This window comes from Venustampulla echinocandica (genome assembly GCF_003357145.1).
Source record: "Venustampulla echinocandica strain BP 5553 chromosome Unknown scaffold_2, whole genome shotgun sequence".
Classification (NCBI taxonomy): domain Eukaryota; kingdom Fungi; phylum Ascomycota; class Leotiomycetes; order Helotiales; family Pleuroascaceae; genus Venustampulla; species Venustampulla echinocandica.
The window spans coordinates 2,733,656-2,759,640 of record NW_022474207.1 but is presented as its reverse complement, the minus strand read 5'-3'; the positions used below and the strand labels follow the sequence as shown (position 1 = coordinate 2,759,640).

The following is a 25,985-nucleotide window of genomic DNA, read 5'->3' as shown; positions in this document are numbered from 1 at the left end:
AGATGTATTGCTTGATCGCGGCTGACAACGCGAGGCTATTGGTCTTACGAAAAGGCAGGAAGAGGATGTTGTTGCTGGCGTGCGTTGTTAGCATTCAGCCGATATCACCCAGGTTTTTGACAGAAGGGTTTATCTTTACCTTGCCATCGCGTTTCATTCCAGATGGAGAGCGTCTTTCCTGCTTCGTAGGGTGCACTCATGCGAAAGGTTACAATGACTTCATTGCCTTGGCAGAGTGGCATATTATTTACATGAGGCCCTCGGTGAGGTGGGGAAGGGGTGTCGTTAGATTCTGCCACAGTGACCAGAGTGAATATTATCTTACTTCGCTTCCCGCTCGAGCTATAGATTAATACAGACACCCACCAACCCCCCTTAATTATAGAACTCGCTACGGAGTACTAGCTGAACTTACCTCCTATAGAGCAACTATAGAGAACTACAATCCCTTCCGTAGAAATACATACCAAGGGTATTCAATAGTACGATCTCCTACTGTTCAAAAGCCACATTTTCATTCTAACTCATGTGCAAATAATAGCATCGTTATTTTAGGTGCTTTTTAGGCTTATACAGCTGCAAGCAAAAGAATGGCCGCAGTGTCTGCCTCTTCAGGTGCTAATATATAACATCTATGCGAGATCGTTAAAGCTATAATGATATCGTGTTCATGCTAGAACCCCACTTTAATCATCAGTAGGCATAACCTGACTGACATTCGACATCGATGAAAGTTCGATTTCAAGACGAGATCCAGATCAACTCTAAAACCCCATCTTTCTCAAACATCTTGTTCCCCTCTGCCCCGTACGTCCATCGTTGATCATCTGCCATTCGAATGTAGGTTTGTCGTACGGCCCTATCATCCAGTATTTCCGACTCTTTCAGCTCCCACGCAACTTTTCGACCTGTGCGAACCAGGCTCATCCTTTGCGGCCCCATCATAAAGTCCAGATTCCACCCATAGTCCTGTGGAGCAGCAGTAAACGTTCTTTCGACTTGGTGAAGATTGAAATCGATGCCTTTCGGGTAATATGCTACTGAGAAGCCGTTGGAGACAATAAAGTTGTCGCTCGTTTGAAACCGCTGCAAGAAGCAAGCTTCGCCGCATGTATGGATGATCTGTGCTCCTTCTAATGGATGGGCTTCATGCCACATCCCTCCTTTGAAGTGATGTAGTGATAGCGGGGCGAGGCCAGCCTCATAGAACCCCGCTGGATCACCCATAATATCCAGCTGGTGGAGATCCCGGATCAGGGTGAGAGTCGCCTCGGTATGTTCATAGATGCATTGCCTAAGCAAAATATCCCCTTGAGGGCCCCATCCGGTGTTTGCCTGCTTGATCTTTTCTGCGGTACTGCAGTTTTCGTAAGCATCGGCAACCTTTGCCGCGAGAGGCACAGAGAAGAAAACACCCGCACCGCCAAACGCCTGAGATCCATGGCGCTGTATATTGTTTACATCTTCAGAGAGCGTGCCCAGGTACAGGTCGCTCGTGTGATCGAACTCCGAGAGTCGTTCGAGGAGAGAGCCCATGGAAGGAAAGAAGGTATCGTCGTCACACATAGCAAGATATCTGCGGTGTCTCCGCGAGGTTTCGTTATATAGGGCTGGCAAAAGGGCAAGATATCGTTTTGCCATCTCGACGGAGCTGTCTGCTGCGGAAACTTTGATATCGATGCCTATCGACTTCATGTTATCTTTAACCTCCTCAATTTCCTCGGTAGATGCATCCACAAGACGGAGAATCAGCCCAGCGCCATTAGACTTCTCCTGCCCATCAGTCAACCAGTGCGCCCACTGCTTGACCGGGCTCGCCTTCGGGTCCATCAACCGTTTGTATGTCGTTGAGATGCCGAAAAGGAGATCCGATGCATCGACGCTGTGTGGGCCGCGAGACTGTGGGACAAGCACGTCGAGCGGCTGCAGACATATTGTGGCAGGCGGAGGATTACGGATATCGACCTCATCGAATCCCTTAGGGAACAGCTCATTGTTGATTATTGTGACCACTGTCCGCGGGATATTCTGGCGATGAAAACGGACGTATCGGCGGGCGTACTCGATATTATCTCCCAGTTTGTAAAGCTGCTGCAAGGATTGGAGACGATTCTGATCGAGGAAACAGTCGAGTGATGGCCGCTGGGATATGTTGCCGGCATGGTTGACGTGCAGATGTAACGACTCAACACGTTGAGTTATCAAGTTTGAAGGATAGATCATGTACAAGACAAACATAATACAGAAGATTGTGAGGTAGACAGCACCAGTGAATGGGTTGCGTGGACTGAATCTGTTTCTGCTGCTCTTTGCAACTAGGAACACCATGGTGAAGATGAGTTAAGGGCTCTAGACGTAGGCCCCGGGTAGAAAGGAACGAATCAGAACAAGTCGAAGAGTAGAAAAGAGTGTGGGGAATGAGATGCACGAAGGAGAAGAAGGCGTGAAACTACACAGGTAGAATAGAATTTGATGAAGTTATAGACAAACGAGGGGCATGAGGAGAGCGGGCAAGCGCACCCCCGTTGCTCCTTCGATTGAGACGAACATTGGGTTAGACACTGGGAGCCAGCAGCAGAGATCCAGCGCGATGTTACAGCTCCATACATAACTCACCGTTTGTTGCACCCATAATGATTTTTTCACCACAGCTCTTCCTGTCAAGAAGCGTGTCGCACAGATTAGAAAGCGGATGCAGTGGTGCTAGAACTGATCGTTTGATATCATTAATTCTGGGCCTCGACCTCATCCAATGGACGCTATGCTACTCGCATTCAGACCAAAAGCATCTCGTTGATTATGGTCTATCCGCAGAGTGCAACTGCCCAGTCTACGGAACTTCGCCCGCAAGTGACCAAAACAGAGCGTATTCTTCTGAGGTAGCTGATAGCTGGTACGATTAACAGCTATCTGTTAATTTTGCACTTGGATGTGACGCAGATATCTTCAGCAGACACGTTCTGCCGAGAGGTGATTGCCCATTACCAAGGTACTCGTAAGGGCCGATGGTTACAGTCAACCGCAACGGCCCGCCAAATATAAGGTGCTAGGGAAATATGCATCCAAACACGGAGCATAGTTGGCGTGCAGTATCTTGCAGATCCATCCAGATCCCCATTTCCTTGCCGAAGCAAGAACCCGTCGAGTCGCTGCATGCAGGCGACGGCAGCTTTCTTACCTATCCTCCCACAGAGTTACACCTCCCTCAACTTCATGTATGTATATGAAACACTGCATACCAAGATTTATTGAGTCCCAATAGAACAGAACAGGCATTCTGGATTGCCGGATCGTCGCAAGATCTATAGCTACCTTGATCTCGGGCTCCTATCTTAATGGTGTGAAGTGAGACTAAAGCACAAAATGCTTTTCCGCGATGCTGGTGGCGGACCGCTCTGCCAATTTCACCCGGCCACAAAATATCGTTCCGCCGGTAACATCCCCAGCAGGCTGTTTTTCTTTCACGCCTGCCCGTCTATTTATCAGCGAAACTCTCCTTCACTCTATAGCTGCACGGGCCTTATTTTTCCTATATTTTTAATATTGCAAGTGGTGACACTCGAGCATGGCCGACGGGTACGCCAGAACCACCAATAGAAGTTGTGTTAGTCGTTTCCGGTAGCCTCTACCATAAAAAGGTGACCATTTCTAATTCCCAGTTCTGGAACCGCCCCAATTACCTTAATACCAGTCAGCTCCTCTAATCTCTTATTCATTTCTACTGTCTGATCATCGTTAACGATCTCTTTTTCCTGATGCACGCTCCAGCCTTTAGCCCTCCGATCGTCCTTGATCTGCTCCGTGAGAAGCTTTCCGAAGTTGGCCTTCCGCTTAGGTCGAGCTTCGATCTCTGCTCTTTTGGCGGCCAGCCATTCAGGGGAGCGCTCCTCTGACCAGACGACTCGTGGGTCGATGTTGCCCCATATTTGGGACGCCAGCAGCTCCTTTGGCGACCGTGGATAGTCCGTCTTAGGCTGCTGTTTATTTAACCAGGAGTCCAGCTCTGAAGAATCAAAATCCCGAGCTCTGGCGAGGCGTTTGGCTTCGAGGGACATTGGATGTGGAACTGGCTCAGCGACCCGATTATCTGTGCTGCTGACGAGTATAGACGGCGAATTAACTTTTGATGTTTGAGTAGTTGCACTGTCTGATACGTTTGGACTTATTTTAGTATTAGGCAAAGACTCCATAGCCCTAGAATTGGCGCCGGGAGTTATCGTTATTGCTGGTTGCGGCATAAGGGTTGATTGGTCGCTGTGTCGTTTTGGAGGCGCCTGTTCATTCAAGGTTTCAGTGATAGCAAGTGGTTGCATATCGGGAATATATTCATCAGTGTGCTGGTCTTCTGTAGCATCAAGCGTTGGGGTGTTTTCGTGAACACCAACGCTTGGCGGTGTAGCATCCTTCTCAGTGTCTATGCTAACATACGGCGATTTATAGCCTCTAGCATTAGCCAAAGGTTGGTTAAGCATAGCGGGGAGGCCGCCGGTAGTAAACGGGTTATGCGTGACGTTGGTCCTCACAATTCTGATATGGTTTTCCGAAGCCCAGGGGTTCATAACAGGGCTAAGAGGTTTGGGTGGTGGGGGCTCATATTCGGGTGATTCATCAATGGTACTCTCAGGGTTCATCATCCGAAGCAGATCGGGACTGGCGCCGAGTCAGCATCCTGCAAATAAAATTCATTGAGCTTCTTACGGTAACGCAGTCTTCTTTGCTGTTGCCAAATTCTTATTTGAAATTGGGGGAATTGCAACTCGGTGAGAGGACTGAAATGTTATAGGGGTATCCTTATTTGACAGCCTTGTGGAGTTTGCAGCTGATGCTAGTGGATCAAACACCTCCATTGCCTGCCGAGGTGGCTTTGAGGTGATCTTGTCAGGCAATGTGTCGCGCATCTCCACATCTCGAATACTTCGTGGTAAGTTTGGCTGGGTCGAAGTTACCAGGTGGTTGCTAGAATTGGAAACGTTCGGGTCTGGGGAAGAGCGTTTGCGCTTTGTGTTATTTAATAATTTCCCGTCTTCCGAACTAATATGATATATCTTGTTCTTTTTGATCGGCCTGCGTACGGTTGCCGTCTTCTTTGCCACCGAGGGCCTCGCGACATGGTATCGCCGGTCAATCACTGTATCAGGGGATACACGTGGGGTGGCTGAGGATGAGGTTGATGCGGCACCTTTCCTCTTGGTGCATTTATTACAGGTGAAGTTCAGCCTAACAACTTGTCAGTGAGCGATACGCAATCGCACCCTGCACCTGTGATAGCAGAGAGAGCCCCCGCCCTCGCCATTTCCCATAAGATGGAAATAATGGGAGGTTGTGAGTGGACGTACGTGTGTTGTGGAATTTTAGGAGTGTGACAAAACAGATGCCATGCAGCTTTGCAACTTAAGCATCGAACGAATGGTTTTGTTATCTTGATTTCTTCCTCGTCACAGACATGGCACCTACTGCCTCTGGTTGAGGAGGACTTTGAATTAACAGAGCTTGAGCGGTGCATCGCATCAAACCCCCTTGCTTTCTGCATATTTGTTAGTATATAACAGGCATCCTAGTTTGATGCACTGGAAAAGGAATGAAAACGGGTCTCAGGTCTTTTCAGTTTCCATTGAGTCATCAGCCTGCAAGCCTAAGCGGCTTCGTATCTTGGCCCAAAACTCAAGTGACGTCTCAGCTAGGTCCCTGAGATCTCCTTCATTCACATCCTCGTATCAAGTTGCAAAATACACGAAGTTTTGCTCTGCAGCCTTTGGTAGCACGTCCTGGAGAGAGGAGACGCGCAACTCCTGATAGCAGAACTGCCGTGTGGCATAATATATCCCAATTGAATCACTGTTGCTCATAGTATCTCATATGAGGACAGTCTTGCCTTATTTCATGGGATTACAAGTGATGCGAAGGAGATCCGCCAGAAATAGCTTCCTTGGCGTGACAACAGTTCAGAAGCTTCGACCAAAACCAGCCAACGCCTTGAAGCAGTCGGACCTTTTACCAGATGTTCATCATTGACCCCAAAATACGACGATAGAATAAAGTATCACGCACCATTGAGTTGCGCTTGTTCGAGGCTTCATTGGAATTACCTTGACGGTCCATGAATTGCTTTGGTGGCGGCAGCCCGATAGCTGCAGCTAGAGAAGGTGAAGACACCGAATCCCTTGTTGTATGAAGCCTAAGGATTCGCCATATATCGAAGAAGGTGTTTCTTGGCTCTTAGGAGGAATGGAGATTTCTGCAGCGACAGAAAGTTGCGTCGTCTGGAGGTCGTATCAGTATCAAAGACGCGTCTGGACCATGAGAAGTTGAGGTCTTGAAGCAGCGTAGGGCCTAGCGTTCCCACCCTAGTCGACGCGGCGGCCGCTAAGAAGCGCCAGAGAGGGACGCTATGGCGGGCGATAAGGACAGCGATCAACAGGAGTCAAAAGGCTTTAGAGAAACAACAGCTCTGAACATTGTTCCATATTCCTTTCTTTCGCATCCCCGATGGAGTTCTTCAAGTCCGCTGTGGCCTCAGCAATATCGAAAGGCCCCCCATTTCCATACACATTCGGCGATCAAGTGGACGTGGATACAAGTATATGGACTCTCTATGCTGGAATCAAGCGCGTAATGATGACACTTCTTACGTTCGTGCACACCTGCTGATGATTGGTATAGGAAGATGGAAGCAGCTGTAGTATTTTTTCTTTCGATGTTTCCGCCAACAAACCACGCCTTCCTATGGCTAGAAATGCGGTCAAGAAGCTGCGGACCTTGAGACATCCGGGTGTGATCAAGGTGTTGGATACAGTGGAGGTGGGCAGCACGAATATACTCGAATATATAAAGATTGACGCGTGCTGGACAGACCGAATCCTACATATACATCGCCACGGAGCGGGTTTTCCCACTTAGATGGAATATAAAGCGAAAAAGTATGAGCTCCGAGACATTAAAATGGGGACTTTTTTCTGTTGCAGTAAGTCTACTTCAAAAGCATTAGTACCCTGCGCAATGGCTGACGGCATGGTTTTTAGCAAACAATCAAATTTATCAACGATGAAGCCTCTTCGGTCCATGGCGCGCTTCGAGTTGGGTCTCTATATACAAGCCTAAGTGGAGAGTGGAAGGTTGGCGGATTTGAGGTATTGAGTAGTATGAAAGACGACGATGCGATAATATATGTATGTCTGGATTCCATTGGGGTTGAGAAAATGCTGATAATTTGAAGAACTATGGGAGTCTCGTTCCGGACGCTGGACGATATACCCCGCCAGAATTGGCAAAATCTGGCTGGGATGCTATTAAACGTAATCCTCTGCCTGCAGTCGATGCTTACAACTTTGGAACGCTTATATTCGAGGTCTTCAATGGGGAGTTTCTAGGAGCGGACCAGGCTGGGCAAACCAAGAATATCCCCCAAACCATGCATGCAAGTTATAGGCGATTGGTCAACTCCAACCCGAAAGCCAGAGCTACCGTGGCCAATTTCCTTGAACAAGGCCGACGGAATGGAGGGTTCTTTTCAACACCCCTTATCAAACTTACAGAGAGTGTCGACAATCTTGGAATGAAAACCGAGGAGGAACGGGAAGAGTTCTTGAAGTGAGCGGTCCTTGTCTCGTAGGCCAGTAGTTGTGCTAACATTACAGTGATTTGGATCGACTATCCGATGACTTTCCAGAAGACTATTTCAAAATGAAGATTCTTCCGGAGCTGCTTAAATCCGTAGAGTTTGGTGGTGGCGGACCAAAAGTCTTTAGTGTAGTGATGAAAATCAGCAAAAAGCTCAGAGATGACGAGTTTGATACCAAAGTTACACCAGCAGTCGTTCGACTCTTTGCAAGTCCAGATAGAGCTATCAGAGTCTGCTTGCTTGATAACTTGCCATTAATCATCGACCGATTGTCACAGAGGCTTGTCAATGACAAAATATTTCCTCAAATGGTATGTATATATCCACGGCGCTATTTCACGCGATTAACCAAGTGACAGGTTACGGGATTTACCGATGTTGCTCCAGTGGTTCGAGAACAGACTGTCAAAGCAGTCTTGACCATTATCGGAAAGCTTTCAGAGCGGACTATTAACGGAGAACTCTTGAAATATTTAGCTAAAACTTCCAATGATGAGCAACCTGGTATCCGTACGAACACAACAATTTGCCTAGGGAAAATTGCGAGAAATATGGGAGTGGGTAATAGGTCCAAGGTCTTAATTGCCGCCTTCACCCGCTCACTACGCGATCCATTTGTTCATGCACGAAATGCCGCTCTAATGGCATTAGCTGCAACTTCGGACTGCTTTAGCGAAGATGACATTGCAAATAGGGTCCTTCCGAGCCTTTGTCCTTGCTTGGTGGACAAAGAAAAGCTTGTTCGGGATCAAGCCAACAAAACAATGGATCTATTCCTCCAGCGCATTCGAAAGTTTGCTTCGTCGATGCCTGATACAGCACTGCCACCTGCAAGCGCAGTTGATCCGTCGACGGCATCGGCGCCTCGTATGAGTACGCCTCAGCCAAACGAGGCAGCTTCGTGGACTGGTTGGGCCATTTCATCGTTTACAAACAAAGTCACCTCCGCAGCTGGAGAGATGCAATCCAAACCTAATAATGCGCCGGCTTCCACTCCACGCTCCAGCTCCATGCCTTCCCCGCTAGAATCGCGACGTCCAGACCCAGGTTCGATCACAGCCTCCGCTTCACCTTTGCACCGGCAAGCTGTTACCTCACCACCGTTAACCACTGCATCGTCCAATGCCAATGACTACTTTGAAGACTCAAATGCTGAAGAGGATGTTGATGACGCATGGGGCGATATGGAGGAGGAATCCTTTTTTGATGCTCCATCTGAAGCCCCCAAGCCAAGCACTAAAGCTGCACCTTCCGCTGCAGATCCCTTTGGGGATGATGGAGAACCCGATTTCGCTGGATGGCTAGCAGCACAAGCTCAAAAGAAGCCCGGAGCAAAACCGCTACCCAAGGGCTTGAGTAAACCAACGAATGGAAGACTAGCACCTGCTACGAGGGCCGTATCCACAGGGGGCGTAGGCGGATCAGGAGCCAAAAAGGTTCCTGCAGTGGCGAAGCCTGTGGTTGCAAAGAAGATAGATACGGCACCGAAAGATACCGGTGTCGACGATGGTTGGGGCGATGGGTGGTAATGCATATAACGAACTTTGAATGAAGAATGTAGCGTTTATGGCAAGCCCGGGCATTGGAATGGCGTTGTTGGGGTATTGATACCAGAGTCTCAAGATAGAAGAGACTTTTTGTCGATAAGCAACTTTACAAAATGTGTATGAAAAATGCTCGTCAGGCATTTATTGATTGGAAGTAATGGGATAAAACTACTTTTGTTTTACAAATGTCAAGTTAGTTATGGGCTTGTACAGAACACCTACTACTATAGATAATAGAAATTGCACCCCAAAAGTACAACCCCTAGGATGACCCATTGTGAAGAGAATATCATATCTGCTAATTAGAAGGCTGGATTGTAGTTCTTCATGACTATCCTCGATGAATATGGTGGTACCTTTAGCATCATCAAACATTGGGAGAGGCCAAAAGGACCAAGGGAAATTATATGAGGCTTTATAATATACTTGGAAGGTGGTAATAGAGAGCGTAAGGTTGAGTAGCACTCGTATTCGGTTTATAGTATCAGAAACTATATCATCTGGGGCAGATTTGTGATAGGCGTGGCAGGTGGAGGCTACTATAAGTAAGATCGAGACCCTCATCGAATCTGAGTACCTAGATTAATATCACAGTCAGAGAAGTAGCCAGGAGGGCTCACTTGGTGTGACAAGCTGTTTAAGCATGGGGTTCTGCTAGGTACGAAGGAATGGGGTTTCCAAGAATCACGGGAGGCATGAGCGGTTGATATGCAATTGGTCATGCACGAGACGAGATAAAAATCCTTGCCAATCCGGGCATTCAAAGTATCGATCTAGCGGGTATTAATCCAGCTACAAACGCCATGCTATGCTACCACCCATTCCAACGCCATGAACACCAGTGGCAGACCGAAAACCATCGCCTCGTTTCAACCTTGTGAGCAGTAATTCAACGATATGAACCGGAGATTTAGCGTGCCTCGGAGTAGTCATTAAGAGCAACACAGACGAGTCCCCTGTGGTGGCCATTGTACTGCCTGATGATCTGCTGACTGTGGAGCTCCCACAATCTCGCATAGTGGTCAGAACAAGCTGTGACAAGGTATGCGGAATCGGCACTGAAGGCGCAGTCCCATACCCAGCGTTGGTGGCCAGTCAAAGTGCTCTCCAATTTGAAAGGCTTTTCGGCGACCTGAGCATCCTGTGGTTGGCCTGGTTTGGGGATCATGGACTCGAGGTCCTTGACTTCCCAAATCTTAGCGGTGCAGTCAGCGCTGCAGGTTGCTAGATGCTTGACATCAGGAGATAGAAGAACGCGGGTGATGTAGGAATTGTGGGCCTTGAAGTGAGTGATTGGAATAAGCTGAGTCTTTTCATGGAACTGAAGAAGATGCCAGACGTAGACATTTCCCTTCACGCTGGTTAGTGGGGCCAAGCCGAAGGTCTTAGGGTGGCAGCTTACAGAGTTGGTGCTAGCACAGAGAGTAGATCCATCGCTAGCAACCGTGACGCTCGAAACAGGCTGATCCTCCTCAGGAATGAGCTGGTGGGAGCAATTGTTCTCAGCGAGATCCCAGACTCTAACACTGCCTCCGCGATCGCAGCTGATAATCTCTCCCTGGTTTGGATGGATGACCACGTCGTTAACGGCTTGGCCATGGACGTAGCTTCGCTGGACGGTTCCGCTCCGGGTCTCCCATATCTTGACCGTTCCGTCTTCCGAACTCGTTACCATCCACTTGCCCTCGCAATGAAAAGCAACACCGGTGATGTTGTTCGTGTGGCCCTCGAAGGTGAGAATCGGGTTCGGGTTTGTTGACTTGATATCGTAGAGCTTGATGTTATGGTGGCCTGCAGCGGCGAGGAAGCGCTTATCAGGCGAAATGCAGAGTCGATTGACTTGAGATTCAGAGTGCTGGATGGTCCTCGAGCATATTCCAGAGAGGGCCTCCCAGAACCTAAACCGAGCGGTGGGTTAGTCAAACTCGCGACGAAAACCAACAGGCCATGGAATTTAGTCAGGACGGTGACATACCGAATAGTGTGGTCGTATCCGGCTGTAGCCATAACACAATATCTCTTGTCAGCCTCATCAACACCCAGGTAGGACATCTTGACAGGAGCTACAACGGCTCGCGCCTTGTGCTGGGCAGTGGGAAGGTTGACGCCGGAGGAGAGGTTGAGGGAGGGGTTGTACTTCAGTAGGACGGAACGTCGCTCTGAGCGTCGCAGCTATAACTCACCTGTACATAGGATTACAGACATGGTACGAGAATCACTTGCTAGTCGCAAGAACCATTAAGCACTTGCAAGCACGGGCGAGTTGCATCCGGAAAATGGAGAGTTTGTTTGGAATTGGATATATGAAGTATTCAGCACACACCAGAGAGGTTTCCTGGCAGAACATCTGTGACGTTGAAAGCGCGTTCGCCTCTCCACCAATCACACAGGGAGTAATAGGGGCACGGGCATTCCCGCTGCCATCACCGCCCTGTTGAAGCTATACGCTTTTAGGACTACGGCGGACTTCGTACCAGACATCGAATCGATCGCGGACTTCGTACTTCGTAGAGAGTAATAATAAATCTTCGTCTTCAACCAACATACAAGGCATCGTCGCGATCCCTTTGATATAGAGAGTGTCTCCCATCGCGCGAGCACCCATCCTCAAAAGAAGAACAAGAGAATAAGAAGAAAGCAAGAAGACAGCAGGCAAGACTGGATTCACACTCCACTTCAAATCCCAGTGATCGTTGCATCCTGCTGCCTGTCAGCAATATACCTCTGCACTTTTAAGAGAGAGTATCGAGATAGCTTCCTCCACACACTGCACGGCGCCTTTCAAGGGGACTTACTACAAGGTATATCAACCCTGTGCCAAGGCCACCCTTTGTCCCATCCAAAGGCAGGTTGTTTGGAGATATGTGATGATGGCGCACATTGAGGAGCACAGTGAGGAGCTCGCGCAAAGCTGGGCTTGGCTCATGGACATCATGGGCGTCGGACCACAAGGAGAAGGTAATTATGCTTCTGCTGCGTCCTCTCCAGTCCAAGATATTGTAGATCATGGGCTTACACTACCACCCAGTGATCGCTCTGGCCTTGGTGCCGAGGATTCCAACGCCACTCAGCCCTCGGGCCCGTGTGGTACAGATACGGGCGCCCTGAGGGAGGCTTCATTAACGTATCTTCTATCTCAGAATGATTATCAGTCGTCAGAAACCCCTGAAGAGATACCAGGACTCACGGGGAAGGTGTCTTCTGATGCTTTGCCACATTACTCGCCCTCTATAGAAGCGGAGGCATCGGTACGTTTTTCGGCCCTGACCAGCAGCGGAGCTAAAGCTATTGATCAGACAAGAGAGTCGCCAGCAACGACCTGGTCGGCATCATGCCAATGCCAGAGCGATAATAGCCACAGGATGAGGATTTCCGGGTCTCATCAGAGTACAGTGTGGAGTGCCAATTCGTCAAGGGAAGATATCCAGCTACGTATCCGGACTGAAGAGCTTCCCAGGGGTCAGGCTCCCAATCGGCAAGTATGGAGCGTGGAATCCAACGTACCGTTATCCTCAGAAAAACATTACTGTGCGGGCCTCGAAGTTAGTAATCCTGCAGCAAACTGCATTGAGCGTCCCGTGGTGGATGAGACTCACAACTCGCAGTCCATTGGAAGACCCACTACCTTGGCTCAACCGCAAATAGGGGATGCACTATCTGACATACCTCTACCCTCCATTGAAAGAGATCCCCCAAGAAAATTGCAATCTATGTTTCTACCAGCAATGGAAGCTAGTGGTGGAGTTGGAAGACCTAAGAAGAAGATGGGGATAAAAAAGACGCTAGAGTTTGGAATTCCTTCAGGCCTCTTTCCGTTGAATCACGTGCACCCAGCCGAAGTTGATAGCGAAAGGGGTTACCCACCACTCGAAACTCACGAAATCAACTCGCGAGAACCTAGAATTTCGATTGTTGACGGCTCAATCCCCGAACCTCAAGCTCTAATCACCAATCTCCCGCTTCCCTTAGCTATATGCGTTGCGGTATCTGAGCCCCTATTGCAACTCAACACCCTAGGCGCAATAATAGACTTGCAAGCCCTGTTGAACGATACTGGTGCTCAGCAACCTCAAATTCCCGCCCAGCTCCGCACGATCTTCGACCAACTATTTACCCGCTGGAAGGCTGATGACCAATACCGAACGCAGCTACTTTTCTTGATCATGGAGAAGCTCGAGGAATCAAAGAGTAAGTCGTCTATGCTAGGTTTGCGAAGGTCAATTGCTAACTCAGCATCAGAAGGCACGCGATTGTCTCGTTCCCTTGGGCCTAATAAGAGGGAGCAGGAGTCTATTCTCGAGATTCTAGCTACCCTCGACAACGAACACACAAAGCTGCGTAGCAAGGATAGGGCTACGATGAGTAGTTCAGATAAGTGTCTCGTATCAGCTATGGGGCAACGAAATCTCTTGAAGAGGTGCGAGAAAGCGTTCAAGGACCTGGAACGCGCCAGCGACGCATTACGTAGTTACAAAGCCTTGGAAAAGAAACTCGACCAGCAGGCTCAAGTGATCGAGCGTTACGAGTTGGACAACAAACGCCTGAATAAAGAATGCCACAACATCAGAAATGACTCGAGCACCTACCAAGAAATAGCCCAGAGTACCCCACCTACACGGGAGCTGACTATTCCTGCAGGCCTCCAAGTGCAGAGGGGCAGGGCGTACAAGTTCGGGGACTATGTCACCAACCCATTTTGGCTGTGTCTCCTCCCAGATAAAGTTGCCCCCCATGGGCCATGTCGTGGTGTGAACCGAGATTGGCATCACTATAGAGCCGATCAAAGAAACCCTAATCCCCAGGGAGTATGGGTGAACCGCGTCAAATGTTCCAACTGCCTCCATTCCAACGAGTCCCGGCATCTACGTCAATACATATCAGATGATGAGGCGGAAAAGATGCCACCCAACCGTTCAAAGTCAAGCTCAAGGTCACTATCTACGCCGGAGCAAACAGTCTTGCCAGATGCTCCATTAGGGGTTATTGGGAGCGGAGCTAGCCCACACCAGGCCTCGGCATCCGCCACAACTTCTCAACACCTTCAACACCCTCCCCAGATCAGCTGCATGCCACTTCAGTCGCCACTACTTCCAGCAACTGCCCAGCAAAGCACGGATGCCATTTCGATGCCGCCTCCTAACCGTGAATGCTGGCCGAAGCCCGCTCCTGGCGCCGGCTACTGGCAACTGAGCATTCCACCCTCGCATCCAATACCCCATTCGTCTGCCAACCCCGTAACTAATCCTTTCGAGCCGGTACAGCAAACTCCTTCCTCGCCCGTTTATTCTAGCCCGTATCCGCAATACGAAACTACAGAAACCATGAATAACATCCCCATATCCTATTCTAGCCCGTATCCGCAATATGGAACTACAGAAACCATGAATAACACCCCCATATCCTATTCTAGCCCGTACCCGCAACACGGAATTGCAGAGACTATGAACAACGCTCCCATTTCCTATCCAAGTCTGGGTTACCAGGGAGATAGAATTGTCCGCTCTCAGCCGAAACCTGCTGCAACGAAATTTCGAACTCGAGGCGCGGATCCGGGTGTTCTGACCCTACCCACAGTGCCGCAGACCGTTATCAATCAGGCCGGAAACATGTTGTCAAATAGTTGCAATAGCGCCGTTGCGAGCGTGAGTCACAACCGCCCCGATCCTGGTGGTGTACATCATACCAGTCTTCAGCCGGCGCAGAATCATGTCAACAGAGCCGCTGTGAGCGGGAGCCACAAACGTCCTGCTCCTGGTGGTGAACACTATACTATTCAGCCGATGAAGCGACCCAAGAAAATAAAGAATCTGGGAATCAGTCTATCTACTACAGATGCTGTTCGTGTCGCACTTCCGGGTATTAAGCGGTCGTGGATGCCGCAAGATCATGATACTATATCAAAATCCAAGGAGGCGCAAGGAGAATCTATTGCCATCAATGATGACGACGCAAACCCCGTAAATCCAGCTGAACATCCAGCTATATTGGATGATGGTGACGTGTCGTCTCTATTCGACTGTGATGAGGCCCACGTTTCCGAGTCAACTCCGAGCAATTATGATGAACTTGCCACCTCTAGGCCATCCACGGGTGAGTCGGAGCCAGACTTAGAGCTAGACATGGAAGCAGAAATGGCGGCTATAATGGGGAGTGAATACCCCCTAGCACGGGATGATAGCTTGTGGGGTGATGAACCAACTCCACGAATAGAGCTAGACGTTCAACCTCTGGCATACGCGTGGGAGGATGAAGAATCCGAAGAAGAGTGAAGATGTTTTACGAGATGCTCATTTTAGGAGCATGGTGGCGTTCTAATACGGGATACCCAGTGGATAGGAGTTATGGTTTTTTTATTACATAGAGGCTTTGCTTGCTACGCATTTTGTTAGAGTAGATACCCAACTTGCTAAAATAACAGTATACCAAAAAATGCGTTAAATGAATGGTGGCAGAGAAGAGGTTGAGCTTCGTTATAATCCAATGAGACTCTAAGCTAACTAGGTAAGATTACTCATTGTACTACCGTTGCTAGGTAGCTTATATACACACTCGGCCTTACTTAAATAGTAATTAAGCGTCAACGAATGGGCAATGCAGTAGGTATTAGCAGAATATTTCATAATTCCCTAGATTAGCTACTTGCTTTGCCTACGCGAAAGTGCGACATATAAGAACAATCCCAACTTCGCAAATATTTTACTTTGCTGAGAAGTAGGAACTCTTCATAGAGACCGAATAATCTCAAGAGGGGTGACTTTCAGATATTACCAGCTTCTTCCAGTTTCCAGTACCATTTGGTAAAATAAGGACGTGAATCAGTATAACATTTCTATTTCACTTCTATTTTAATCCTCCATATTCATACTTTACAGTACGCCGCATTCCGAACCCCAAGACACAAGATTTAGCTAGCCAGAAAAGAAATGTAAAAACTCAAGACCTCTTCATCTTAGCAAGCAAGTTCAGCGCACTTCCCGCAAGGATGAAACCACATTGATCGTTGCTCATAGTATGCTTCGTCTTAATCTCCACCTCCGTTCCATCCTTCTTCTTCACCTTCAAACTAACGCTGCCCTCTCCACCACTCTTCAACATCTCGTATAACCCCACAGTCTCGACCTCGTCGCAGGCGTCCATGAGATCATAGTCTTTCTCATTCTCGAATGTCAATGGTACAACACCCTGCTTTTTAAGATTCGTCTCATGAATACGTGCGAGTGACTTAGCTAGGATGACACGGCCGCCGAGATAGCGAGGCTGAAGGGCGGCGTGTTCACGAGCGGAGCCTTCGCCGTAGTTGTGCTCTGCTACTACGAGCCACTCAAGACCCTGGTCTTTCCATTTCTGCGCTAATTCGGGGATGCTGGATGAAGATCCGTCGACATCATATGCTACGTTCACTTCCCCAGTTGCGGCGTTGACTGCTCCGATTAAAGTGTTGGCGCTGATGTTCGGGAGATGGCCTTTGTACTTTAACCAAGGTCCAGCGGCTGAGATGGTGTCCGTGGTGCACTTTCCTTGGACTTTGTAGAGTACACGGAGACCTGTGAGATTGTGGTCTGGGAAAGGGTCAAATGGCTCGAGGATGGCGAGGCGGTCGGAGGTTGGGGAGACGACTACGGGAGTTGAGGGGGAGGGGGCACCTGATGTGGGGAGGAAGTCGGGATTGCCAACTTCGAAGCCTGAAGGTGGGAGTTCTGCACCTGTTGGAGGAGAGAATCGGAATTGGGTCCCTGTGGGTGTGGTTATGCTGTCGGTTAGGGGGTTGAAGGTTGTGCTACCGGCATAGGACATTGCTGTCACGATTTCCGGGCTAGCGAGGAAGTTCATGGTTTCTGGATTGCCGTCGTTCCGGCCCCGGAAGTTACGGTTGTAGGATGTGAAGATGGCGTTGTTGTCGCCTTTGGAGACACCGTCTGTACGCTTCCATTGCCCGATGCACGGTCCGCATGCATTTGCGAGGACGATGCCGCCAGCCTCCTCGAATGTAGAGAGTGTTTGGTCACGGTCAAGAGTGGCGCGGATTTGCTCGCTACCAGGGGTCACGAAGAAGTCGATCGCTGGTCTGAGGCCTGCTGCAGAGGCTTGCTTGACGAGGTCTTCGGAGCGAGCCATATCTTGATAAGAGCTGTTTGTACAGCTACCAATCAGCCCAGCTGACACTGTTTGGGGCCAATTGTTTGTCTTAACTGCCTCCGCAAACTTTGAAACGGGGGTTGATAGATCTGGAGTGAAGGGTCCATTGATATGTGGCTCGAGTGTGGAGAGGTCGATTGTGATGAGCTCGTCGTATTGAGCACCTTGGTCGGCTCGAAGTAGGTTTTGTAGAGATGGAGTAGAGGCTATAGTCTGAGCTTGTAATGCAATGGACGATCGGTGGGTTGATTCAAGATATGGGATGTGTCGGACGGAGAAGGGGAAGAGGGATGTTGTAGCGCCGACTTCTGCACCCATGTTGCAAATGGTGGCCATCCCAGTACAGCTCAGGGAGTCCACTCCAGGTCCATGATACTCGATAATGAAACCGGTTCCGCCACGAACAGTCAATTTCCCTGCGAGATGGAGAATGACATCTTTTGGAGACGACCAACCACTCAGTTGCCCTTCAAGCCTTACACCCAGAACCTTAGGAGCTTTCAATTCCCAAGGAGCATCCACAAGCGCGTCAACTGCATCAGCGCCACCAACTCCGATTGCAATGGCTCCTAATCCACCTGCATTTGGAGTGTGACTATCTGTGCCGAGCATCATCAGGCCCGGTGCCGCATAGTTCTCCAGCACGGTTTGATGAATGATTCCAGCTCCGGGTGGCCAAAACTCAATGCCATATTTCTTCGCAGCCGACTCAAGGAAATCAAAGACCTCCTTGTTCCCTTTAATTGACTCGGGGAGATCAACATCAGCACCTCTCTCTCCAACAATCATATGGTCACAGTGTATGCTGGCCGGAACTGCTGTCGAAGGAAGATTACAAGTCATGAATTGGAGCAGAGCCATCTGCGCAGATGCATCCTGCATAGCCACTCTATCGGGCTTAAGCTTAAGATTTGCATTTCCTCTGATATTGAGTCCATTATCGGTGTTGGAAAGTAGCGATTCTTCGGGATTGTCCAGATGAGAATAGAGGATCTTCTCAGCCAATGTAAGCTGTCTCGCAGAGCCTAACAGTCGCCGGACTTCGTGAAGTCGTTTCAAGAGTTTTGGATACGGAGGGGTTCGGGATTCGATGTCTGGGTTATAATCATGGGAGGATTTAGTGGTCACTGTTGCCAGGCTTCGCGCACCCCGAGGTCTGAGTAGAGTGGTAGAGTAACAACTCTGCAGATGTCAATTGATGGTCAAAACAAGTTTCGCGATCCTCAAGGTGTTTACCTTTGCTCTAGTAGCAGCCCTGCTGCCATTCAGAAGTCCGGCCCTCATGACTGCTGCCTGTACGTAGTGCGCTGTCGAAGTTCTAGTTGTTCTGGTGATAATAAAATCATGGAATATCTCGAGTACGGGCCGAGTCGCGATGTCGGACCCCAGATTTGCAAGTCAAATGGAACAACGCCGATTGGTCAGTTGAACGACATGACAAACTAACTTTTCTTCGCGACATCTGTAGAGTAAACTTGTTGACGTGTAATTATTGTATAGTTCAACTTCAATTCTTGCCTTGTCAATCTCAAAGCACCGCCATTTCGCACCATAGAGTGTTAATCGCGGAGACTCAAACAGCGATAATCGGTGGATTGAGCCAGAAGCCAGAAGGCGTTTGTGGCGGTCATTTTGATTACCCGTGACAGCGCCTTGACTGGGCCAGTTAAGTTGCCCTAATTAATGGCTCCATTTCCCATTGTTCAGATCTTATTTCAGTAAAATTTCCTAAGTAGTATGTAACGAGAGCATATAGTTTTGCGCAACGGTATCCATTTCATTTCTCTACTGGCGTATCACTGGAAAGCAGGCGTAGGTGAGAGGAGTAAGTCTCCAAGTAGTTTTAGCTTTCAACCCCGAATTGCCAGCTTCATCCGAACGTTCAGGACCTTGAGGAAGCTTTCATTACGCAAGTGATTAGTGTCTTTTCAGCTTCTAGTTTGAGTGTTCTCCATATTAACTTAACTCTAAACCGAAATTCGTCCTTAATTGTATTTCGCTGGCTGCCCGTCGCACCAAGAATGCAAATTGGCGATAGTCATTGCAAAGTATCAAGGATAGGAGTCCCCTTCTGTCATCTTACTTGTGGTTTAGGTCTTCAGGCCACTTTGTGTATCGAAGAACACATTCGACGTACACGGTCAGTATAACCAAGGGAGGTAGTACAAGACTATCTCCCTGGGTTATGCAGTGATGGAACATGCAAGCAACACTACGATTGCAGAGCTTCCGTCAAGACAATCCATTTCCGGTCGTGGCCAAGTTCCCTCAATGCTTGCCTAGCTAGGATCCATTGAACTGTCGAATGATCGACATATGCTCTTAATAGCTTAGCTTAATAGGGCAGTATGGTGGTACTAGATCGTCGAATGTGCACTCAGTGTGGTGTCTAGGTGTTTCTATCCACAATATTACTCTAGACGTATCCATTGAACGTCCTACTGTTTGATGTGACCCCTGCAGAGGGACTAAGAGCTCCTCCAGGTTCGATAATGATAATCGAGTAGGGTCTTTCGAAATAGGCGTTGAAGTCCCTCCTATTGCAACCCCTCAATAATTAGTTGGAGGAAACCCTCGCTTCTCGGGCCCTTCTGGATGATATGCGTACGATTAATCCAAGTAGGACCTTCATTGACAAGTTGATTCATGGCTGGTTTCCCTACATGTGTCCTAAGCAGCGTGTGTGAAGACATGTGTGATAGGTCTTTGTGCATGTCGACGAGAGTATCTCTTCAAACACCCCACTTCACCTTGCAGTGTGGAACTTGATCAAGTGCACAGCTTTGCACTGGAAGAGACGTATTCGGGATTTAATTCTGTGATCCCCAAGATAGAAGCCACGCCTTGCGCTCAAGCCGCACTTTAGGGTTTCCTTCTGTTCTTACGTCGCCGAGACTCCCCCCGCTCGTCCAAGGCCACATTCCCTTTTGTTGAATTTGACGACAAAAGCTAGCCTGAAAACCTCCCCCCTCACACAACAACTTTCAAAAACAACCCAACTTCTTTTGATCATCTTCCAATCGTACCAATTGACTTTCATCACTTTCATCACTTTCATCACTCACTTCAACCCTTAGGCCGCTTGCCACTCTCGACCGCCAACCAAGCAGCAAGCTCCTGGGGCTGCTGGAGCTCCTGGAGCCGCCAGCTTCGTGGAGCGAGGACATCCCCAGTCCTCGCCCACACAACACACAGCAAGGTCAGTGAGTCTCTCTACACTTGCTCTATACCGTACCAGGCCATCTGTGCTTCCGCTCGTCGAATTGGATTGTGTGCGCTGTGCGCCACTTTCTGTTTACGAACTCTTCTGAATGTGGACTTCCACTGCTCCTAGCTTGACTTCCATGACTGGACTTCGCCGTTGCTGATAGTTATTGATCATAGCTCGTTTGGGATCGGAAAAGTAGTGATACCACCCAAGCCTATTCTATTCGAAGCCCGAGACAGTCTGCCACGATTGTACTGTGATAGACAGATCTATATCTTCCCGTCCAGTGCTCTGATACAAGGCCAACTACTCGATCGCCTTGCGTGAATATTATTGCGGATCTACCAGTAATACAGCGCAACGATGTCAGACTCAGGAGACGAGGACAATAGGGCCCAAACGGAGAGAGACAAGGCAATGATTCTCGCCGCGATGATGGTATGAAAATGTCTTTCACAGAGACTATATTTCGAGGAGAGCACTAATACTGGAAATAGGAGGAACTCGGAGTTGGTAGAATGGACGCCTTGCCCTTGGAAGACAGACGCGCCAATATCCCCGCAGCAATTATCGAGGATGTGACCGCTAGGCCTATCGACCCTTCGGATCCTATTGCCTCCCACTGGAAGAGTAAGTGGCTCCACCAAATGTTTGAAGCCCATATAAGAGAATCTGACCCTTATGGTACCTCTTTTAGATCTAGATTTCGACGACGTGAACGAATCGGATAAACTTTTAGACCCCATTGCCCATGGACAGTTGTACCGTCAGCGACAAGGGGCGCCTAATGCTCAATTGAATGCTCAATCTGGTAATCGTGCTAATGCACCAAATATGCCGCCTGGTGGTGGAAGAGGTGGCCAGAGCAATAAAAGCAGCCGCGGAGGCCATCATGGAGTAGGCCAAGGTGGGCACCACACCGGGGGCAATGGGTATAAGGGCAGTTCAGGAAAGGGCTCTAGCCGCTCAACGTAAGTTCATCGCGCAGATCGGCTTCCTTATTTTGATGTACAGTACTCACCATATCCCTTCCAGTCCCGGCCAAAATTCACGAGCATCCAAATGGGAAGGAAGTGGAGCAAGAAAGAATGCCCACCTGGGCGAATGCGTTAACCGTCTACGTACTCAGCCTAACCAAGGGGGATATACCCCGGGAGGGAAGTACGTGTCAAGCCAAAATGCATCAAAATCCTATCAACAGCCAGGCAGATCCCGAGCAAGAGAGTTGCCAAAGACAACATTCACTCTTGCTTCGCGAGAGGAATTTTTTGCCGACGTTGCTAGACACTATCCGGTGCAGCAAGGACCCAACCCATCGACTGTTCCTGTCACTACCAATACACCCCGAGTGACCGCCCCGAACCGAGATACTACAGCTCAGGAATCAAGCGTGCAGGTCTCGGAATCATTTGCAAAAGCCAATTCGCCAGCCAAGACGATTAATAACCCTTCCATTGCTCTGCCAAAGGGTGGCTTGGCAACTTCAAAATGGGCACCGTCCAACCAGACAGCAGGCTCGACGAACCAGAAGGCTCCTAGCTCCAAATCTCCAGTCAAGGTCAATAATACTCCTGCTAGTACTTTGCCAAAGGATGGCTTGGCAGCTTCAAAATGGGCACCATCCAACCAGACAACAGACTCGATGAACGAGAAGGCTCCTAGCTCCAAATCTCCAGTCAAGGTCCATAACACTCCTCTTGGTAATTTGCCAAAGGACGGCTTGGCGGCTTCAAAATGGGCGCCATCCAGCCAGCAACAAAACAACCTCAGCGTCCAGTCCGAAGTAAAAGTAGGGAATGGTCGTGGTCCTGCCATTTCTCTGCCAAAGGATGGCTTGGCGGCTTCGAAATGGGCACCTCCTAACCAGGCTGCACGCCCAACAAACAAGACGCCATCGCGGTCTAAATCTCCAGTCAAGGGAACTCCTGCCACCAAGGCAGCTACTGGATTGCAAGGATCGAATCGGGCAACCCCTGGCAAGTCAGATACTATCCCTCCCAAAGATTCCGAAGATCACTGGAGCCTTGGAAAGCTCGAGGCCATCACAACCAAAACAGCCACAAAGGGAGAATCAGCCACATCACCACAAGTAACAAGGGAACATTCAGGTGTTGAAGTGCAGAAGGACAACGGCCCAATCGAACAAGGCAATATCCGCCTGACTCGGGCCAATCCTCGGACACCACTTGTACTCAATATCTATGTCGGTTCAACCCTCGTCTTTTCGGATAGCGTTCCTAGGGATGCGACCTTTATACTCGACAAGAAGACTCTGAATTTGCGCCTTAAACAAAAGAATGCTATGGGAACCTCTTGGAAAATGACATTTGTCTTGGCTCATTTTGCAGTTGGCACGCATAATCAAGTTATCTGTGATCTATACCGTCTAAACTCGGCCCGAAATGAAGACGCAACTCCAGCTCGGTTGCCACTCGCAGACCATCCACCAAGCGCCTCTCCCAAGGAGATATCGACGTTGTCTCGGTCTCCTGACGAATCTCGGGATAATAGCACGTCTAAGGGACCAACTTATTATGCTGAAGGAATTAACAGCGCCCCTTTAAGTGACCTCGATGTTCTTAAAGATGGTAAGGAACTCGTCGCTTTCGGCGAGAGTTCCGAAGATGAGAAAGTCCCTCCTCCTGTAGGCCTATCCGCCCTAGCCGATATGTGGGAGTTGAATACTACTGTGTTGGTCAATTCGATTTTCGCTACCATTAACGCATTCTATGGCCCCATTCTAACTCACATCTCCAAAGCCGTCGGTCAGCAGGGTTTGGGGCTTGATGCGCCAGTAGATGAACTATTAGCATCGACCCCGCATCTTAAGGCTAGTCATGATCTTGTTGGAAACTTCTTCAGGTACTCGGAAACCTATTCTTGCATGACCAAACTAGAAATGGCTCCTTACATCGAAGATTTGAGCATAAAGCTCTTCGAAAAGGCCCTTATTCTTCGAAATGACAGCTCATCTAATATCTCTAGGGCGGTTGGTTTGGATCCGGCTGTTATTGATGGCGATATCCGAACAGTCAATATAAAGCAGACCGTCCGCCACATCTACCCCATAAGTGACCTCCTACAGATGCGTAGCCAGGCAACAGTGTTCGAGGGTGAATTGCTGCCTAAGAGTGGAAGGAGGAAACTAGAACCGCCTGATCCTAAAAACATTGCCGGTTACACTCCACCTGGCCGGGCAATCGTTGCAGGTCGGGAGGAAAATGAAAACGCCTCTCGCTCTGTTCCACAATTTAAGCCTGCTACATCGGCTGCTGGCTGGCGAGCATTTGCGGATCATGAGACAAACGTTAACCCTACCACTGTACCTCGTAGCAGAGCAAAATCAGGAAATCTCCGGAGCAAGCAAACAACATTATTTTCGTACGAAAATTCAGCGACTGCCTTCGATATCAACAATCAGGAGATCTTGGAAGAGGCTAAACTAACCCCATCTCGCCCGGCCTCTGTGTCCAAGACTACAGCAACCGTTGAGGATTTGCAGGCCAACTCAAGTACGAGAGGTAACATTCCAGAAGAGCCCATTCAAGAGCCACTGGCAAAGGATTCAACTTGTATCTCCTTGGGTAATGATGTGGCAACCGTCTCCAGGATTGACCAGTCCAATACATCTCCAGAGTTCGACAATACAGAGCCAGCCGAGCCTACGCCAGCCACGCCAGAAAGGAAACCTCACACTGGAAACAGAGGTACTAAACATGTTCCCAGCAACTCCATTTGTGAAAACCTTGCTAAAACTTTCGAAGGGCTGAACCTTAACGTTGAGAGTGGTTCCTATGCTACCGATCCAGCTACTAATGATTCTGGCAAGGTGCCTTCTCAAGCTTTAGCAAGTGTTCTGCCCACAAGCGTCGGTCCGGTTGCGACTATCCCCATCGAGCACTATAATCAGCAAGCGTCCCAGGATGAACAACAGACAGGCCTTCATGGGCCAAGCGCAGAAACTCCACGCCCTCTGAATGCCCAGGCCGCTGAGTACAAGTCTCCGCCGCCAAAAAAGGGTGCCTTGTCGGGCCTACGAAAGGACCTTCTAGACATCAAGGGTGGACTCGCTGCATCAATGTGGGCGCCAAAAATTATGGAGACGAAGTTAAACCCTACAGCACGACTTCCCTCGCCAGTGTCTCGATCGACGATTATGCCAAGTGTACTTCCACCTCACGGTGAGGCTATTCGCCCTGCGTATCCAGTCCAAGGGTATACCCTTCAGCCAGCAGACCTAGCTACAAGCCTTACCATGCAGCCTGGGAAAACTTGGCGTGTTTATGATCCTCAAACTGGAAACATGATAGAGATTGCCGGTGAAATCGTGGGTGTAACCAGCCCTACCCGGGTTGTTCCTATGTCTATGCCAGGTGTCGCTAGAGGTTCATTTGGTGGCCAGGAAAACATTCCCATCTCTGCTGCAACAACCGCATTCACAAGCGTAGCCAAACCTAGCCCTATTGCGCTTTCGTCAAGGCCGACTATGACCCCAGGCGCTTTTGAAGGTTTGCAGAACGTTCAGCCAGCTCCCAACCTGCCCACTCCAAAAAAACCCGTATTCTCCTTCCCACCTCGGGCCAACATGCACCATCGTCAGATTTCGGATGCGTCATCAGATGCGGGTGTCTTTTCTGCTGCTAACGTGTCGAATTTCAAAGGCTCCCCTCAGGGTCGTGGCCGTCTGGGGACTGGCGCCACACCTGGGGCAGGAACTCCATTGTCACCTCTTCGCCATGGTGATGAGGATTATCAAGCCAACCTCCAAGCAAGACTCAGTCAGAGCATTGCAAAGCGCTCCCCTCCCGGCAATCGGCAATAAAGTCTGGCACGGGGTTCTGTGTGTTTGACGAAAATGACAAAAGATACACAAAACCCAAAACCCTGTTTCATGTCTTTAGCAATGGTTCCATGGCAGGACTCTGCATTTGAAATGTTTTGCTTGTTTCGAACTTGTAAGCGGGCGTTATCGAGTTTTGAGGCGCATTGAGTTTTCTGGCCGAAATGTATCTGACCGATACCATGTTATCGCCCACGAATTTCTCGATCTGCAAACGAGTTGACTGAGATTTGATAGATACCAGACGGCAGAAATCGCTGATGTGTACCGTGTATTGCGCACAAAACACAGAGAGCGAAACAATGTAGTTAGTCTTCTCTAGGTTTAGACAATACAACTGCAGCTGCCTTGGAAGATGGTTTGATGTGATCAATGTGATTTATGGTGTGACAATGATAGTGATGTTTATGCTTCGGAAAAGAGGCTTTCCTGTAGTAGAGTAACGTACCCCAGACTGGCCTGTGACGGACTAATAATAACGAGTCTAGACTCGCGTATCTGGTTCTGGTACGACTTACGGAGGTAGAAGTTAGCCCCTTTAAATTCAATTTATTAAGCGTCGTAATAGCGCCCGTTGGGCCCTCGAGCTCCTCCACGTGTGGCGCCATGCAAACCAGGGGTCCGGAGTACGTACGA

The 25,985-nt window shown here is 49.1% G+C and overlaps 7 protein-coding genes across 7 annotated transcripts; 3 read left to right on the top strand and 4 right to left on the bottom strand.

Annotated features, from left to right (window-relative positions):
* Positions 1-741: 741 nt before the first annotated feature.
* Positions 742-2,328, bottom strand: BP5553_05277 (Uncharacterized protein; the record flags this gene model as incomplete). The annotated part of the gene is made up of 1 exon (XM_032013900.1): positions 742-2,328. The coding sequence occupies one exon, from the start codon at positions 2,326-2,328 to the stop codon at positions 742-744; it is 1,587 nt and encodes a 528-aa protein (XP_031870500.1).
* Positions 2,329-3,605: 1,277 nt separating this feature from the next.
* On the bottom strand, positions 3,606-6,099 carry BP5553_05276 (uncharacterized protein; the record flags this gene model as incomplete). The annotated part of the gene is made up of 4 exons (XM_032013899.1): positions 3,606-4,650; positions 4,699-5,217; positions 5,337-5,524; positions 6,049-6,099. The coding sequence occupies 4 exons, from the start codon at positions 6,097-6,099 to the stop codon at positions 3,606-3,608; spliced, it is 1,803 nt and encodes a 600-aa protein (XP_031870499.1).
* A 387-nt stretch (positions 6,100-6,486) lies between these two features.
* BP5553_05275 (putative protein kinase family protein) lies at positions 6,487-9,147 on the top strand (the record flags this gene model as incomplete). The annotated part of the gene is made up of 7 exons (XM_032013898.1): positions 6,487-6,609; positions 6,661-6,798; positions 6,851-6,961; positions 7,020-7,166; positions 7,214-7,587; positions 7,635-7,929; positions 7,978-9,147. The coding sequence occupies 7 exons, from the start codon at positions 6,487-6,489 to the stop codon at positions 9,145-9,147; spliced, it is 2,358 nt and encodes a 785-aa protein (XP_031870498.1).
* A 928-nt stretch (positions 9,148-10,075) lies between these two features.
* Positions 10,076-11,217, bottom strand: BP5553_05274 (putative isomerase YbhE; the record flags this gene model as incomplete). The annotated part of the gene is made up of 2 exons (XM_032013897.1): positions 10,076-11,063; positions 11,141-11,217. The coding sequence occupies 2 exons, from the start codon at positions 11,215-11,217 to the stop codon at positions 10,076-10,078; spliced, it is 1,065 nt and encodes a 354-aa protein (XP_031870497.1).
* An 818-nt stretch (positions 11,218-12,035) lies between these two features.
* On the top strand, positions 12,036-15,434 carry BP5553_05273 (uncharacterized protein; the record flags this gene model as incomplete). Its single annotated transcript, XM_032013896.1, has 1 exon — positions 12,036-15,434. The coding sequence occupies one exon, from the start codon at positions 12,036-12,038 to the stop codon at positions 15,432-15,434; it is 3,399 nt and encodes a 1,132-aa protein (XP_031870496.1).
* Positions 15,435-16,098: 664 nt separating this feature from the next.
* BP5553_05272 (uncharacterized protein) lies at positions 16,099-18,854 on the bottom strand (the record flags this gene model as incomplete). Its single annotated transcript, XM_032013895.1, has 3 exons — positions 16,099-18,483; positions 18,538-18,608; positions 18,749-18,854. 3 exons carry the CDS (start codon positions 18,852-18,854, stop codon positions 16,099-16,101), a joined length of 2,562 nt encoding a protein of 853 aa, XP_031870495.1.
* A 2,018-nt stretch (positions 18,855-20,872) lies between these two features.
* On the top strand, positions 20,873-25,331 carry BP5553_05271 (uncharacterized protein; the record flags this gene model as incomplete). The annotated part of the gene is made up of 4 exons (XM_032013894.1): positions 20,873-20,947; positions 21,007-21,139; positions 21,207-21,480; positions 21,545-25,331. 4 exons carry the CDS (start codon positions 20,873-20,875, stop codon positions 25,329-25,331), a joined length of 4,269 nt encoding a protein of 1,422 aa, XP_031870494.1.
* Between the last annotated feature and the right edge of the window lie 654 nt (positions 25,332-25,985).